The 17,061-nt window shown below is 38.9% G+C and overlaps 1 protein-coding gene across 1 annotated transcript in view; it reads left to right on the top strand.

The window, feature by feature from the left end:
* The window catches only part of SH3RF1 (SH3 domain containing ring finger 1), a 152,086-nt gene that overhangs the window by 95,691 nt on the left and 39,334 nt on the right, over positions 1-17,061 (top strand). Inside the window, exon 4 of the mRNA XM_090288850.1 lies at positions 435-530. Coding sequence (XP_090144976.1) covers positions 435-530 — 96 coding nt within the window. The remainder of the gene's footprint in view (positions 1-434; positions 531-17,061) is intronic.

The following is a 17,061-nucleotide window of genomic DNA, read 5'->3' as shown; positions in this document are numbered from 1 at the left end:
CTCCTGAATTGATAATACCTGTATGCTTTGGAGTTTTAAGTAGGATATTGTATTTTTTGTAAAGAAAACCAGTAGGATATGAATTTAAACAGGCATTTTGTGTATTACAGGAGACGAAGTGACAAGAGCCTGAGAATCAATCTAAAACAGGTTCAAGAGACTGAGTAACATGTGAGACTGCAGTCTGTGGATCTAAACAAAACAAGCAGCCAACACTTGTAGAGAAGGGGTTTTTAGTTTAATAACTTTCTGAAAGGATGCCAGGTTGACTGAAAGTTACCATTTAGTTCATCAAGACATTGGATTCATGTGGCAAAGATATGTCATAGCATTTTTATTCATGTACTCTTAAAACTTTAGTTTCTTTATTGAAACGAATAATGAAGTGACAAGCTTGATGGGAAGAGGTAGAGTGATGTTTATTGTTTCTTTAGGATGATGTTCTGACTGTGATCCGCAGAGTGGATGAAAACTGGGCTGAAGGCATGCTGGCAGACAAAATAGGAATATTTCCGATTTCATATGTCGAGGTAAGTTAATCTGTAGTAACGTATATATATCATGTTAATATTCAGCTTAGCAATCAAATCTTAATTATGCCATTTAAGTATTAAGAAGTCCTAATAAACATTTTGCAATATAGACACGTATTAAATCATTATGTTGGATACCTTAAAGAATACAATGTTTTATGTCAATTATATCTTAATAAAACTGGGGGAGGGGAGCAAAGACAAAAACCTAGTTTATTTTAAAAAGTCCTCATAACCCAAAGCACTGGAAATGTCCTGTTCCAGATCATTGGATAGATTAGGAAGAATTCCTTCCTCTTGTCCTACAATAACGGAAGCTTATGAGACTATGAAATGTTTGAAACTCTTCACTTTGTTCCCCTGCTCAAAGTGTCCCTGTGTCTTGTGAAATGTCACTGTATGCTTCCTGTCAGCACCTCTACTGTTTCCAGGTGTTCTTTTCATTTGCAAGTTTTGGGTTCAGAAGGCTGATAAAGTTCTTGAGTAAGGTGGAAGGTGGGTGTACCTTTTTATTTGTTTAATTTTTTCTTTTATTATCTGCCACGTCATCAGAATGAGAATAGTGATTTTCAGAGGAGGCCTCCAATAAACTTCAAATAAGTGAATGAATCTCTATTCCATCCCAGAAGCAACTTGCCCCTCTCCCCCTTTTTGATCAGCTTTACTCAGAAAGGTTATGGCCAACCTGATTCAATGAAGTCTTTTTAGAGAATATGTCTAAAGTAACACGGTTGCATTATTTTAAAGAATAATGCAAATTAAAAATGAACTAGGAAGTTGCAATGTACAACAGGCCTTCGTTATATGATATATCATAAATTTTTATGTCCTTTAATGGAAAGACTTCCTTGCTGAAAACAAAACTGAAGGCATTTTCAAAGAATGGAACACAGCCCAAACAGCCAGAAAAGGTTAGCTGAGGCCACAGAGGCTTCCGGAAACATGAGTTCTTAGTGAGTATCTGTTTGATGGGTAAAAAGGGGTTAACCAAGAGAAATGGAAAAAGTGAACTGTTATGGCATGAAGAATATTTATGCAGGAAGACCAGCATGTGCAAAAGCCAAAAAATAAGGGGCATCACCAACTGCTTAGGGAACTGAGAGCGGTTCTGTTATTTAAGATATCAAAGCACATAAAAAAGAAAAACCATCATCACTCATTTTCCCATCTTTTTATCTGAGGCATTTGTTTTGGAATGATTCTCAAAACTCAAATGACACTCAGTCTCTCCCACAGAGAGTGAGATTGCCAGAGTTTTCATAAAAAATCAGTTTGACTATTGTATATCCCTGGAAAAGTAATTTAAATCATCTACAAGCCTTGAACTTATCCATACCCTTCAAATAGTCCTCTTTTATTGAAATATTTTTTCCTTTTTTGAAAGTAAACACTGAAAACAATTGTTAACTCTCAGGCAGCCCTTCCTGTATATTATTTATGTATTATAACTTTGGGTCATGGAAAATGACAACCATTTCCAAGAGTTACACTGAAGAGCATGCGTAAGCCCAAACTTAGTAATGAAAGCCTGTCTTTACTTGTTAGGTTTTATCAGTATTGCATGCCAACACTTGATGTGCAACGCATGAAAAAGGATTGCTATACTTTTATTATTGGACAGGTGTAGAATTGCTAAGATAGGCATAAAGATCCACCTGGGGGAAGTCCAGAGTCACTTGGAGTCACTCAAATTATTGGATTATTTACTCTGGCTTAAATTGGAAACATAAACTGCTGCCCAAGTGGAAAGTATTTTCACTCTTCTGCCTCTTTTCTTTCAAATGAGTATTTTCCTCATTTGAATCAGAATTTTGCCAGGTAAACAAATCATCTGTCTCTTGGAGACTGATTATTTCTTTGATGTCAGGCCATCAGATTGAAGTTTCTGATGGTGAGCAAAGCATCCTGGGATTAGTGACACTGGGCTTAGGCTTTAATGTGATAAAGGGGAAGCAGATTTCCATAGTACCCTACCAGAATTCTACTACTTAAATAAAGTGTAGACTGTCTTTCGGGGCGGTCTCAGATAGAGGAAAGCCAACTCTAGGAGTCAAACTTCGGGCTTTTTCTAAATATTGCTTTTTCTTTTGCTCTGTAAACTACTTCAGGTCCCAGACCGTCCCCAATGTAAAACAAGCTGTGTTACAAAAATTCATTTGTGAATTATTTTCTTATATCTTGTAAACATACATTTATATCTCCTTCAGTTACCTACTTTTGCCTTTTTTCACAGTGCTGCCAAAAACTGACCCCCTCCCCACCTCAGATGTTTTGAGAAGATCAAATGTGATAACATATTTCAAAGGGTCTGGTACTGCTATATCTTATGCACAGTGGTTTGGAGCTCAGATTAGACAGTGACTCAGAGTATGCCAGAGTGTAGTCATGATCAAATAAAAGAATCTCACCACCACATATATAACGAGGGTAATGAATTCAGAATTGAATTCCGAGTCTCCAGAGAAATGTCTTTGTTTGCCACAGACTTGTCAGCAGAGGCTGGAACTCCCCCTCAGCTCCTTGGTTGGCTTTGGTAATGGAAAGGCCCAAGGAACTTGCCTGTGGCAGAAACTAAACTGGGTGGTCCTGGGGGTGGGATTCTGGACTGGAGTAGATTGTGTGTGGTCAGAGGTTCAGCTGTGGAAGCCAGTGGTGGGGTAATTTGAAAGGAGCTGAGCATTAGAGGTAGAGGAAGAGAGGACTGAGTGGGAGGACTGAGATAGTGAAAAATGCTCCTGGAATAGTTGGCCCTCCCTTCTTGTCTTCAATTGTCCTTTCTCTTCTCCCTCAACTTCCTGTAACTGTGGACTACAGTCTCTACCTGTGTTAGGATAGGTAATTAAATGGTGGTAGTGGTATCATGACTTGCAAACAAATGACCTTCTATTCAAGTACAAAACTCTTCCAAGAGAAAATTGGTTGAGGGGAGTGAGTAGAGGCAAGAATGGCTGTGTAAGTGACCTCAAATTCTGTCCCTTGGAGCCTTTTTTAAATTCTTAAGATAGCGTTCTCTTGCTTTGATCACATTCACTCTTCCCTTCTGGAGGTTCTTATCAGACCCTTTCTGGTTGTCATAGAAGTTGTGGATTCTATGCTCTTTAGACAGGATCTTCCTAAACTTGAGCAAGTTGAAAATAGTGAGGGGTAAGAGTTTCTTGGAAAAAGCCAGGGGATTCTTAACAACATCATGCCAGCGTATGTATAAAAGAGTACATCTGTCAAGAAGTGAATGCAGTTAAAAAAAGAAATCTTTGTTCAAAAATACCAGTCTTCCACAAAATAGAATGGAAGATGTTAACACCCTCATTATTCAGAGCTGACTCATGCAAGTTTAGCAGTCACTTGGGTGAGGATGACATGATTCTCAGCAAGCAGAAAGTTTGAATGAAGTAAGTGTTAAACATCGGGTTTTGGACATTTTTCAGACATCCTTGTGTATTGCAGGCTTATGATGAACTATAAAGTTTCATTAAGTTTATCATTTTACTTTGACTTCTAGTCATTGGTTTAAAATGCCACTTGCCCGGTTTTTAAAAAATAATATTTAGCAACTTGCTCCACTGCTGTAGCTATAATAAAAATGAGCATTCCTTATGCGCCTGTGCCATACAGCAGGCCTAATAGTCACGTACTCTCAGTCTTTAGTTATTGCCTGAAAGAAGGGCTCCGTGCCTCGTTCTTCAGATGTCTGTTCAAATGTCACTTCTTCCAACAGACTTTCCTTCACCACCTTGGCTAAAGTAATTCTTCTTCCACTTTCTGCACTTGACACACAAGGTGGTGTGAGCATGAGGGAAAAACTTGGACTCTGAACCCAGGTGGCTGAGATTCAAGTCTTGACTCTGCCACTAATCGTCTGAGTAACTTTGGGCCTTGTCTCCTCATTTGTAAAATAAAATAACCCCTTCATAGGGTGAATTAATTCCAATGATACTTATACACAGTGCCTGGCACCTGGTAAGGGCTGTGTAAGTGATAACTAGAATTATCATCAATGTTGTTATTATGCCTTCAAGAGTTACTCTCTGTAACTCTTTTAAGTTATTTGTTAATGTGCTTACTGTCTCCCAATACTCCGGGCCTCCATGAGAATGTGAACTCCTGAGGGCCAGCATCTTGTCTTTCTGTTTTACCTTGGTCTCCTGAGATTCTTGTACAGCGCCTTCCCCTAGTAGGCTCTCAGTAAATGTTGGCTGAATGAATGAATGAATGAATGAGCAACCTAAGGGCTTTTTGAACCTAAACCAAAAACAAATTGGTTTGTAGATGTTGCCAGCTTTTATATTTTTTCAGCGAATATTCCCATCATTCGCCACCTAAGCATATATTTTAATTTTCAGTTTATCAGGAAGTTAATAGTCCTCAAAGCTAGAAGGTCTCTTGGGTGACCTTAGTGAGATCTTTCAAAAATGAATGTTTCCAGACTAAGATAATGGTGGGTTATTTGGGGCACTCTGGGGATTAGATCATGGAGCCTCTATCTTTTATCTCTAATATAGAGAACTCTCCCTGATACTTTCTGAGATGAATTTCCACTTGCTTGAGATTATTTCTTTGGTTAGGGTGGCCTTATTGTCAGGGAGCCTCATTAAAAAGATAATAACTGTATTGAATTATAAATGATATACAATAAACTGCACATATTTAAAGTGTACACTTCGTTGTTTTCAACTTTTAGAACCAACCCATAGGCAAATCTTGGGAGACCCTACTAGTGTTACAGAACCCCTGGGCTGCTCCAATTGAAAACAAACCCACGGGCTCTTTAGTTAGGGGCCCGGTTGCCTGCCGCCAAAATTATAACTCTCAATACCAGAGTTTAGTGAAAAGAAAAAGAATTGTTTATTTAACAGTTACATAGATTTAGCTATTTGCGGATTTCTGTTAAGTCTTATGTTCTTTAAAACACCCATAAACACATATCCTTGCCTCCCCCCGCTACCAAACCAGGCTAGTTTTAGAAGTCAGAGAAACCCTTTCCCTACTTTCCAAACACAGTTCAGCTTTACCAGTAGCTGCCAATCACTCAGTCCTGATTGGGGAGACTGCGTCTGTGTTATGGGGTCCACCAGCTTTTAATCCAGAACCTCGTGGATTCTCGGCCTCCTTGTAAACTATATAGTTAGTCCTTTTGTAATCCGCACGGTCAGTCTGTTCCTTTTCAAAGCAGCAAGTTATGTCCCTTCCTTAAAACTGCATCGTCAGTCCCAGTTAAATTCACATAGTCAGCCTTAGCCTTAGTTAAATGCGCACCGTTCGTCTGGCTAAAATGTCTGCCGCTTATGTTTAAATCCCTGACTACGTCCTCTGATGCAGTGGGTGCGGTAACCAGTTGTGACCATTCACGGAACCTCACGCAGGCTCCCTGTGCTTTCTCCATACCATCCCCTGGTCCAAGTCCCCTCCCATCTACCTGAGGCTTTGGATGCATTAAAGCCATTTTGCATAAAAAAGACACTAGCCACCAGCCTCAGGCATGTGGAGGCATTCTAAAAGCTGCTTCCTTTTCCCCATCCCCCAGCCGCAAACTCTGGGGATTTTTGGACTCCCCTGTTTCTGTAACACTAGGGCTAGGGAATAAAACTGTGTTATCAGTCTTAGGGGAAAATTATATGTGTGGGTCTCAAGGGGACTGAAGCTGAAGGGTGGGAGTGAAGTTTCCTCTTCTAAGCAGTTAGGGAATTGGGAGATATCTGTGTTCTGAGGAATAAGAAATGGAGGTTTAGGTATGTAGTTTGAAGTTGCCATGGTGACCCTTGGAGGAGGTAAGAATAGAAATATTAACTTTATTTCTTAACATAAAGCCTTTGTCTAGAAAATAATGATAGTAGAAGACTAAATAATAGTCTTTGATTTAATAATCAGTTGACTTAATAATATACAAATATATACTATCATTTGTATTTTGAATGTATTTTTTCTTTAAAATTAAAAAGTGAAATGTTCAATTGATTGAAATCATTTTTGTTAAAAAATTTGGGGAAGTTGGAAAGACAGAATTACTATATTACTTAGCATGCAACCCCTCCCCCTTTATTTCTGAAATAAATTTTTTATGAAAGTAATTTGGAGAAATTGTTGGAAAATCAGAAAGAATTACTATGTTGCTTACCACACTAACACTCTCCTTCAATTCTGAAATAAATTAGTTTTTATAAATAGAAGTTAGAGATATTAAGAAATTAATATAGGAGAATTATTTTGTTGCTTAGCATCATAGCATCATACGTTCATCTTTAATTCTGATTCGTTGATACTATGGAGCAGCACTTTTTTAGCACTGTGGGCTCCGTCCCATGGTACAGGTTTTCATATCTTCTGAATGTTATCAGCTTGATACAGGTAATTGGTGCCTTTTGTTCTGCCACAATGATAGAAGGAAAAATGCCCACTGGCTCCTGAATTTCTAAGGGCAAAGGCTGTTCTCCTTTGGGCTCCAAGAACATCTGCTTAATATATACATCTAGAGGCAACTGGACTAGACTCAATCTGAAAAGGAGTCCTTTCAGTTAGATAAGGAATTTTATTTAGGGCAGTTTATGCTCCATCTGTTATTCAGCAGCCTCTTACTAATTTAAGAGATTCCTTTTGTTTTCCATTAGGAAAACTTCAGGGAGCTGAAAGTCTAAAGATCAGTTAATGTTTATTGAGTTTTCACTGCATGAATGGACAGTATCCGGTACTCTGGGTAGTTTTATGGAACATAAAAATGCAGGTCTCCTGTAGAGTCTTAATCAGAGGCCGAGGATAATGACCAAATGGTGTCTGATGTCCACAATGACTCCCCGAGGAATCCTCTGATTCTTTAGACTGGCCGTATTCCCTTACCCATACGCGGAGCCCCAACAAAGTTGGTCTGCTGATCATTCCTGGAAAATATATACCTTGGAATTGCTGCCTTTACAGCTCACCTGGGATATTTCTTTATACCTGTATCTGTGGAAAGCTCAACCTTTTTTCCAGGTTCTAATGAATACTCTTTATTTCTCATGAAGCCTTTCTTTCCTAATTCTGTTGTACAGAAACAAAACAGAACACCGAAGAACAACCCTCTCCTTGCTTCAAACATCTACAAAATGCTCAGTTTGTACCATTCTTATATATTTGGCACATGCTAAGAGTATATAGTTCTGTGTGTAGATGATTTGGTGTTTTCCTCTGTTGGGAGCCAAATCTTAAATGAAAATATTTTAAATAATTTCCAGAATATAATTACATTCCAGAAAAGTTGGAAAGGAAATAAATAACCCTTAGTCCCATCACATATAATTTTGTTAAATATCCTTCCATTCTTTTTCCTTGTGCTTTAATGATATGGCACACATGATTTTGCCTTTCTATACATTATTATAGTACTTACTGCTAACCATCAGGTTCTATGACCGTGTAATAACTATTCTAGTAGCTAAACCATAATTTGGTTAATTATTTTTTCCATTGTTTAAACAAGTTAAGTGTCTTGTTTGGGAGTACACACCCAGTAATTGAGAAGTGAGCCATGGTCTCTATCCATTACTGCCCTAGACTCCTTCACTAGCCCCAGAGCACATGCAATGCTAGTGTTCCTGATGTTGGTACAGAACCACTGTTTTTATAAAACTTCCCTCAAATGCGTGTAGCACATTTTGGTTTTTCATCAAAAATAATGACAAATCTTCAAGTTCTAACACTTAAAGGTTCATTTTGGTTGGTTGTCCAAAACCAGCGGTGGAAATAAATAAATTAATTAATTAATTACTTTAATTTTCACAAATGATTTCATTACTCAACAGTTTCAAATATCTGAAGTTTTCTTTTTAAAGAGGAAAATCACAAATTAATTCAAACCTTAATATTTTAAGGTCTTATAAATTGTATTTATTATTTTTAAATGTTATTGCGTTGACAAATAATGTACACCCTCAATTTTGCTAGTAATTATAATTAAGGTTTTCTTTTTAAGATCTTATTTATTTACTTTTTGAGAGAGGGGAAGGGAGGGAGAAAGAGACGGAGAGAAATAGCAACGTGCGAGTGATACATTGAACTGCTGCCTCTCACATGTCCCAACTGGGGACCTGGCCTGCAACTCAGGCATGTGCCTTGACTGGGAATCGAACTCACAACCTTTCTTTCAGTTCGCAGGCCTGTGCCAAATCCACTGAGCCACACCAGCCAGGGCTAGTGACTAAGGATTTAAGACGCATAGGAGGTTCACTTTAATTAACCAAGTGTTAAATCATGTCTGTATTCTATGAAGAAAACTGAATCAATGTTCTATACTATTCTACACTCTAGTGTGCATATGTAGCATATAATAACATGAACAGATGAAGCGTCTTAATTATTAAACCAATGGGGAACAAGTTTCTCTGTAATGAAATATTTGTTTCAGGAAAAATTTTCCTAAGTGTTGTAAAATGACACCTTTTATTATAGAGGTTAGTGGCAATGTACCTATTAGGTTTCACATGTGTATGGAACAAAAATGTGGCTATGTGTGGAGAAAAAGGAAGGTTTTAAACAAAAGTATGAAGTCAATATGGCTAATACCCTCAGTATTCTCTTTCTGTGCTGAATCCCTTCTTGGTGATCACCCCCTTACCCACGTCCTTCACCTCTCTCTCTCTCTCTCTCTCTCTCTCTCTCTCTCTCTCTCTCTCTCTCTCTCTCTCATGCACACACGCACACACATTTTAGGTACCAGGGCAGGGGAACTATTCATTAACTGATTTATTAACCAGTTATACATCACTATAGAATTTCTGTCAGTGTTTCATTTTACATTGACAAAGTTTTACTTTGAATTTAATGACAATTCCATATTCTTACCTCCTGAGATATATGTATATTTCTTCTGTAGTTCCTACATCTGATAATGAGGCCCTCGAAAATGAATTGTATCCATGAAATGTATCTTTTTGGTTTATAGATATTTCTTATTTATGGTGTGCATTTGGTCAACAAATACCAAATAGAAAGAAACATACACAGAAGCTAGTGTATTGTCAGAGCCTATAAGCATTGAACTGAACTGAGCCCAATTTTTAAATTGTTCATTAGTCTGTCTCTTCAGCAACATAATTAGAATGTAGATCTATCTGTTGCTTCTGAAGTAACAGACTACTTATATTATGAAGTATTGCTAAGTATTACTGCCTCTTTAACTTTAACTTTCAGGGCAGAGCTTTCTTCTTTCTTGACATCTTTTCTGCACAGTCACTGTTCACAGCCTCTCATCTCAGTGGATGAAGTGTTTCTCTGCCTTTGCCACCTCCTTCCTCCTGTGCATCTTTCATTGCCAGGAACTCGGTCACGTCATATATATCTCTACACTCTGTTCTTTGATTGCACCCCCCACACCCCCACCCACCCAGTCCGCCCCAGTCATGGTTCTACTCTTTCCTTCCTTGTCTTGTCAAAATCCTCACAAGAATCCCACCCGCTCGCTGCCTCTGCTGTCTCACTCCCCGCCGTGTCTTCAGCCCTCCAGTCCCGGAAGTTGCCCTCTGGCTGCTGCCAACTCAGTGCCTTTGCTTAGCTCTTGTTTTGTTCTTGTATCTCCCTCCCTCCCTCCCTTCCTCCCTTCCTCCCTTCCTCCCTTCCTTCCTTCCTTCCTTCCTTCCTTCCTTCTCTCCTTCCTTCCTTCCCCCGTAAAATTAACCATTGCAACCACCATTCTTCATCCCCCTGAAACTCTGCCTTTTTCATTCTGGGGCATCTGCTGGATGGTTGGTGTGGGAAACTTGGCAAGCTCTTCCCATAGCCTCAGAATTCTAAGTGCCTTTTGTTTTTCCCCCTGCCTCTGCTTTCTGCTCTACTTTCTCCTCTCTAAGTCAGAGAACACCAACTAATTTGACCCCGCATGACATTTATGCTTGGTTTACAGAGTGGTTTTGTTTTAATTAGTTGTTAAGATGGAAAAATCAGAAGATTTTACAAAGGCCTAAATTTCTTCCTTTTCTTAACAAACAAACAAAAACCAGAGGACACTGGCAAGCAGCTGGCCCTCCGAGAGAGGTCAGATGCTCTTGGGTTCACCATAGCATCTGCTGTACCCGTTGATCTCTGAATGGTCTTCTTCATTCACTGGCCTCACCTGCTCCAGCTCTGCTGACATGTGCATTTGCACTTTCCTCCCCTAATGTTAGAAATTCATAGTGCTATTGCTAGACCCTCTCTTTTTCAGGAGTCAGAGGGATCGTTTCTGTGTTTCCCTCTTGCTCCCACCCATTACTATGTCTAGCTTTTAATAGTCACTCAACATTTGGACGAGCAAAAGGCTCCACTGGGTTGGATTCTGGACCTGAGAGCTCTATACTTGACAGAGGTCTCTGAGTATTTTTGTTTGGGGTTCAGAAAAGTTATTTGTATTTTACGTAGGCATAAAACCTGACATCACTAAGTCCAACTTCATGTTACATATGAAAAATAGAAGACACATACAAGATAATGTGACTTGCCCAAGGCAACAGAGCAAATTAAGGGCTGGCTAGAACCCCTCAGTGAATAGTGAGTATAACTCACACTCACGTAGCTGCGTATCCTGTTCTCATTTCTACCTGGGGTGCGCAGAACTGATATTATTGTACCTTCGCCATTTTATACAACTAAGGAAACTGAAGCCATAGAATTTAAATGGTTCACTCAAGATGACTTAACTAGTGAGGACAGAGACCTGACTCTAGTCTAGATCTTTCAAGTTCAGAGCTTTCCCTATGATTTTCTCTGACAGTTTTTTATTCAGCTCTTTAAGCTAAAATTCTTTTTGGGTTGTCTATGAAATCTCCTGGCTGGTTTGGCTCAGTGGATTGAGCGTCGGCCTGCGAGCTAAGTGTCGCTGGTTCAATCTTCCAGTCAGGGCACATCAGAGAAGGAAAACTCTGACTCCAAAAAACCTCCGCTGCCTTGCGGCATACCTCTTCAGGGGAAAGGCTAAGGGAGTAAACCCTGACAGAAAATCCGGAGCCGGAGTCCCTAAGGCGGTTTGACGTTGTAGTCAACACCGGCAACTCCTGCGGCGCACCTGAAGCCAAGCTGTATTGACTCCGTCTTTCCCTTGGACCCTTCAGCTGCGAAGAGTGGGGGGGTCTGCTGCATGGGCAACAGCAGACCCTCCATATCACCCTGCCCAGGCTCTGTAGCTTCACTGGAGAGGACACTCCAGCATCATCGCAAGATGTCGATTCAACACGGGAGGAGACAGATACCGTGTCACTCCCGAGTCGGACTGCACAACCATTCTCGGGGGTGCAGATAGACTCTTAAGAAGCTACACCATCGTCTCTCGAGACAGACGGCTGCCGACGACGATGTCTATGAAATATACTCTCCCTTCACCCCTTACATTTCAAAATCAGAAACATGAAAAAGAACATTCTGGTTTATTTATTTATTTTTTACCAGCCGGGGCCAACAGGGGTGAAGATAATTAAAATAAAGAATGAGCTGAGTAAGTGAGGTTTCATCTTTCTAACCTAGTGCAGTGAGACAGTTATTTTGAAAATCCCTTTCCCCCAGCAGGAAGTCCTGAGGGTTGTATTGGGAGTCTGTGTCTCTCACTGTCCCACTGCCAAAAGGAGTGACCCTTGTCTTCCTAGTGAGCTGCTGCAGGGCTCAGGAGGCTTCAGAGATGGGGGGCGGGGAGGTCAGGGGAGGAGTTTCAGTCATCCTTTTGTTGACATAAGAAAGGTCCTAACCTGCAGAGAGTTTTCGTGAGTATTTGAGCCAGACTGACAACAATTGCTGCGAAGCAATATCTCAATGCATTGTGAAAATGCTCTGGAGAATGGCAGCTCTATAGCTTGTTTTATACGTTGGAATCAAAGTTGGAGGCGTAAGGGTGGGTTACATGAAATTCATGGGTGTATATTAAGGAGGCGAGAGAGAGCAAACTGGGGAAATTTCTGAGTTTGGATAAAGAGTAAAACAGAGTCATGATTATCTTGTGGGTACAGGATAGTTAATAATTAACACTTACAGCACATGGAGATGGTATTTGGGGAACAAGATAATAGTGAGGGTTTGTGATCTCTGCTCCAGTGCAATGTGATACCCTGAGGGTACAGAAGATTACTTTGACATTCCAAGGGTATGTTATCATAGATGCAAAAAGACAACAGACAGGCTCACTTATGGTAAAGACTGACCTTTGCTGGGGAAGCGACAGGCCTAGGATTGACTACCTGCCATGACCCATTTTTAGCTGGGAGTTTTTATGTTCAGACCCTGGTATGTAGTTATTTCTGTTTCTGCATGTGTAGGGCCCACCGGGGAGGCCTCCTGTGAGACTGTCAACCTCAGTTTGTGGCCCTCTTTTCTTCCATACTTTTCTAAGTTCAGCAAGTTGTCATGTGTATGGAGCTTCTGGATCTGGCCACCTTGGGTGCTTAAGGTCTCGATCTGCTCTGTCCCATTTATAGGGCCACTGAGCACTTGGAATGTAGCTAGTCCAGAGTGTGATGTGATATAAGTGGATTGCAAAGACTCAGTATCAAAAAAAAAGTGTAACCATCTCAATAATGATTACATGGTAAAGTGATAATATCTTAGATACGCTAGGTTAAATAAAATATAGCATTAAAATTCATTTTACCTGTTTCTTTTTATCTTTTTATTTAAAATGTGGCTATTAGAAAACTTAAAGTTACAATATGACTCATACTATATTGGGTTGGCCAAAAAGCCTGTTACATTTTTTTCTGTATATGGGTCTAGTAGTGCTTAGTTGTCTTTAACTTCGTTAGAAACGATTTTGTTAGATTGTATTGTGACAGCTGTCATATCATCGTTCGTTAAAAAAAAGCACACAAAAAAACCCACATCAAAATTGGAGAATTTTTGTGCAGCCATTTTAATATTGAAGATGGAAGAAAATAAGCAACATTTTCAGCATATTATGCTTTATTATTTCAAGGAAGGTAAAAAATGCAACTGAAACACAAAAAATACTTGTGCAGTATGTGCAGAAGATTCTGTGACTGGTTGAATGAGTCAAAAATGATTTGCGAAGTTTCTTGGTACTACTGACATTTTGGTCAAATACTATTTTGCTGTGTGGCTTTTGCATTGGAAGATGTTTAGCAGCACCCCTGGCTTCTCTACCCAGTAGAAGCCAATGGTGGGAGATAGCCAATGTACTCAAAATACCCAAATAAATTGTTATTGGTAAAAATGAAAAGTGTATATTTTATTTTACAGAAAAAAGCATAATGAACTTTTTGGCCAACCCAATACTTCATCTGGACAGTGCTGGACTAGAGGCAGCCCTTTCTTCCTTCCTTGGTTTTTTTTTTTTTTTAGATTATTTGTTTATTTATTTATTTTTAGAGAGAGGGGAAGGGAGGAAGAGAGGGAGAGAATCATCAATGTGTGGTTTCCTCTTGTGCGCCTTCAACTGGGGAACTGGCCTGCAACCCAGGCCTGTGCCCTGACCAGGAATTGCACCAGAGACTCTTCGGTTTGCAGGTAGGCACTGAATACACTTAACCACACCAGCCAGCGCCCCTTGGTAATTTTAAAAGAACAACATTTTTATTCACTTAACAAATGTTTACAGAGGCCTAAATGGAGCTGCTACCTGAGAGAGGCTTTTGGATCCATTTAAAAAGACTCCCGAGTAATCCCTTCAGTCTCTCTAATTATTCCTCTTCTGTGGGGAGAGTCCTGTATTATAAATGAAGACTGAGTTTACTTTTGTACTTAGGTCATCCCAAAACAAAAACCTTGTTACCTAAATTGCAGAAAAGACTAGAAGACTAATGGAAATACAAATTCCTCATTGCCATTATGTGAAAAACATTTTCAGAGGATTATAATGTGAGGTAAATGCCATGAATTTCCTTCCCATAGCATTCATTTATTGGTTTTCTTCACACTGTCTGACTCTCTGGAGAAGGCACACGGAGCCTAGCAATGCAGCAGAATGTTGAAGTGCTCCATTTCTCTCTTTTTCTTTGTTTAAATTAAATTTATTGGGGTCATAACATTATGCTTAATCTCATTAATAATTGTAGAAACACAAATTAAAAGTTTTAAAATTTTTTAATTTTATTTCTTTAATTATATTTTATTGATTATGCTATTACAGTTGTCCTAATTTTTCTCTCTTTCCCCCCCTCCACCCAGCACCCCCCACTCCCTCAGGCAGTTCCCCCACCATTGTTTGTGGCCATGGATCATGCATATAAGTTCTTTGGCTTCTCCATTTCCTATACTGTACTTTACATCCCCATGGCTATTCTGTAACTACCTGTCTGTACTTCTTAATCCCCTTCTAGTGGTCTTGATGGATGCGGTTTCTTTAATTCTGTAGTTGTCTGACTTCCATTCAACTCGATTCTGACAGTTTTGAGTGATGATTGTTCTATATTTTAGTTGTAATTTTGATGTGGTTGTGCAAAGAGGTGAGCCCTGTCTGCCTATGCTGCCATCTTGACTGGAAGTCTCCCCATTGTTTTTTTTTTTTTTTACCTCTCCAACTAATAGAAATTTTTAAGTTATTGATAACACTTAACACTATTAACATTATAAGGAAATTGGCTTTTTTATACACTATTGGAGGTGTGAAAATTGACTTTTTGGAGTTCAGTATAACAAGATCCTTCAAAACAATGTTCTAAGTTTACGCTTTGAGCTAGCAATCTCACTTGTAGAAGTTTACCCTGCAGATATGCTTGCACAAGCTTGCCAGATGTATGATGACATGTCCATACCATGGGGTAGTGCACTATCGGCTTTGTCTATTGATGCGAGAAAATGTTCAGAGATACTAGAGGAGAGAAACGGTGTGTGCTGCTTGTGTTAAAATTAATAAAGTAGATGCATATTTAACAACAGTTACATGGAAAATATGTGGGAGGATATATTACTTTCATAATATATATTTTAAAGTATTTGCCTTTTATTGAGAAACTGTTAGTTAGGTTCAGGGCACTCTAGTGGGTTATAAATTCCTCAGACCTACTATTTGTATTCTCTGGTGCTCAAAAGCTAGAGACTGTTCATCTCTAGCGCTTCATATAAAATATGTGTGTTCATTCTAGTTCTCATTAATTTTTTTGTTCTCTTTTGTAAAGGCTATATTCTCTTTAGCAAAGAAAACAGGCACATACTCAAAAATTATTTTGCTATTTCTTAAGTGCCTTGTTGTTGTTGTTATTATTTTATCAGTATTTCCTTTTCCTTTTTATACTTTTGATAAACTCAAAGACTAATTCTTTCTAAATTTTAAGGTTTACCAAAAAGGGACATTAGAGTTTGAAGATCAACAAATCCCACTCATCCATGCTTTTGGCTCCCATGTGCTGAATTTTACCTTTTATCCAACCTAAATCTTATCAAATATTCCTTACTAAGTTCTTGGAAGAAGGTATTTTAGGGTATAAATTTATTTTGCAGGTGATGAGTGCACTCCTCAACTTAAAGGTCACGTCTAGGTAAATGTCATGAACAGCCTACACTGCTGAGCTCAAACATTCATAAAAGAACTTTATCAAAATTCCATTAAAAGCTGTCAGGTCTTTGCTTTTCTCCAGGTTAAATAATACTTACAACAAAATCCTCTTGAAGTTCCTGCTTGATTTACTTACGGCTTCTACCAAATAACCCTAACTTGATTATTTTCTTTGTAACTTATATATTGTTCCTTAATACTAACCTCTGCTTCTTTAGAAGAACTCTGAAGTAATTTTAAAATATGACAACATTCTTCTAACAAATATTAGCATCTGTGTGTAAAAATGAAATGTAGGAAAACTGTGTTAGCCTATCTAGAGGAGTAGAAATAAAAGGAATGAAATGGGAAAATGAACTGTATCTGTTTAAAGTGAGATCATTATACACCTGGAAAGCTAAAAGGGACAAAAAGATCACTGGCTCCAACTTCCTTATTTTATAGCTGAGGAAGCTGCCATCAAGAGAGGTCTCAAAGTGAATGGCTATGATAGGACTAGAACTGCGGTATTTTATCTGCAGTTGATCACACCATGTGTCCACCTACATACACATGCTTCTGCACATAGACTATATTTTTCTAAATATGCCAACGCTGTGGCCCAGCAGTTCCATTTCTGGACATATACCCAATATTCACAAAAATACACGTACAAAAGTATTCATGGCAGCATTGTTGTTAATAGCCAAAATTGATAGAAGGGAAGGAGGAAGGGAAGGGGAGGAGGGGAAAAAAGGAAGAAGAGGGGAGAAGAAAGAAGGGGAGGTAAGGGGAACATAAATCAACAATAGAATGGATAAATTGTATATCCACACAATAAAATATGACACAGCTATTAAAAAGAATGACTGATTCATGGAGCAATATGGATAAAAGCATATTGTTGAGTGAAAGAAGCCAGACAGGAAATTATGGAGGGCATTTGTGTTATTTATATGTCTGTTTATAAGCTCCTTAAGGTCAGGGACCATTTCTCTGCATCTATAGATCTCTAGCACTTAGCGCATTATTTGGCAAATAACAGGTGCTCAGTGTATATTGTAATGGAACGAATATGATATAGAAAAAGACACAAGGGAAGTATTTCTCTATTGA

The sequence above is a fragment of the Furipterus horrens genome, unplaced genomic scaffold (genome assembly GCF_987537825.1).
Source record: "Furipterus horrens unplaced genomic scaffold, mFurHor1.1.pri manual_scaffold_10, whole genome shotgun sequence".
In the NCBI taxonomy this organism is placed as follows: domain Eukaryota; kingdom Metazoa; phylum Chordata; class Mammalia; order Chiroptera; family Furipteridae; genus Furipterus; species Furipterus horrens.
Note: the sequence above shows the minus strand (reverse complement) of the source record. Positions and strands in the feature narration are given on the sequence as shown.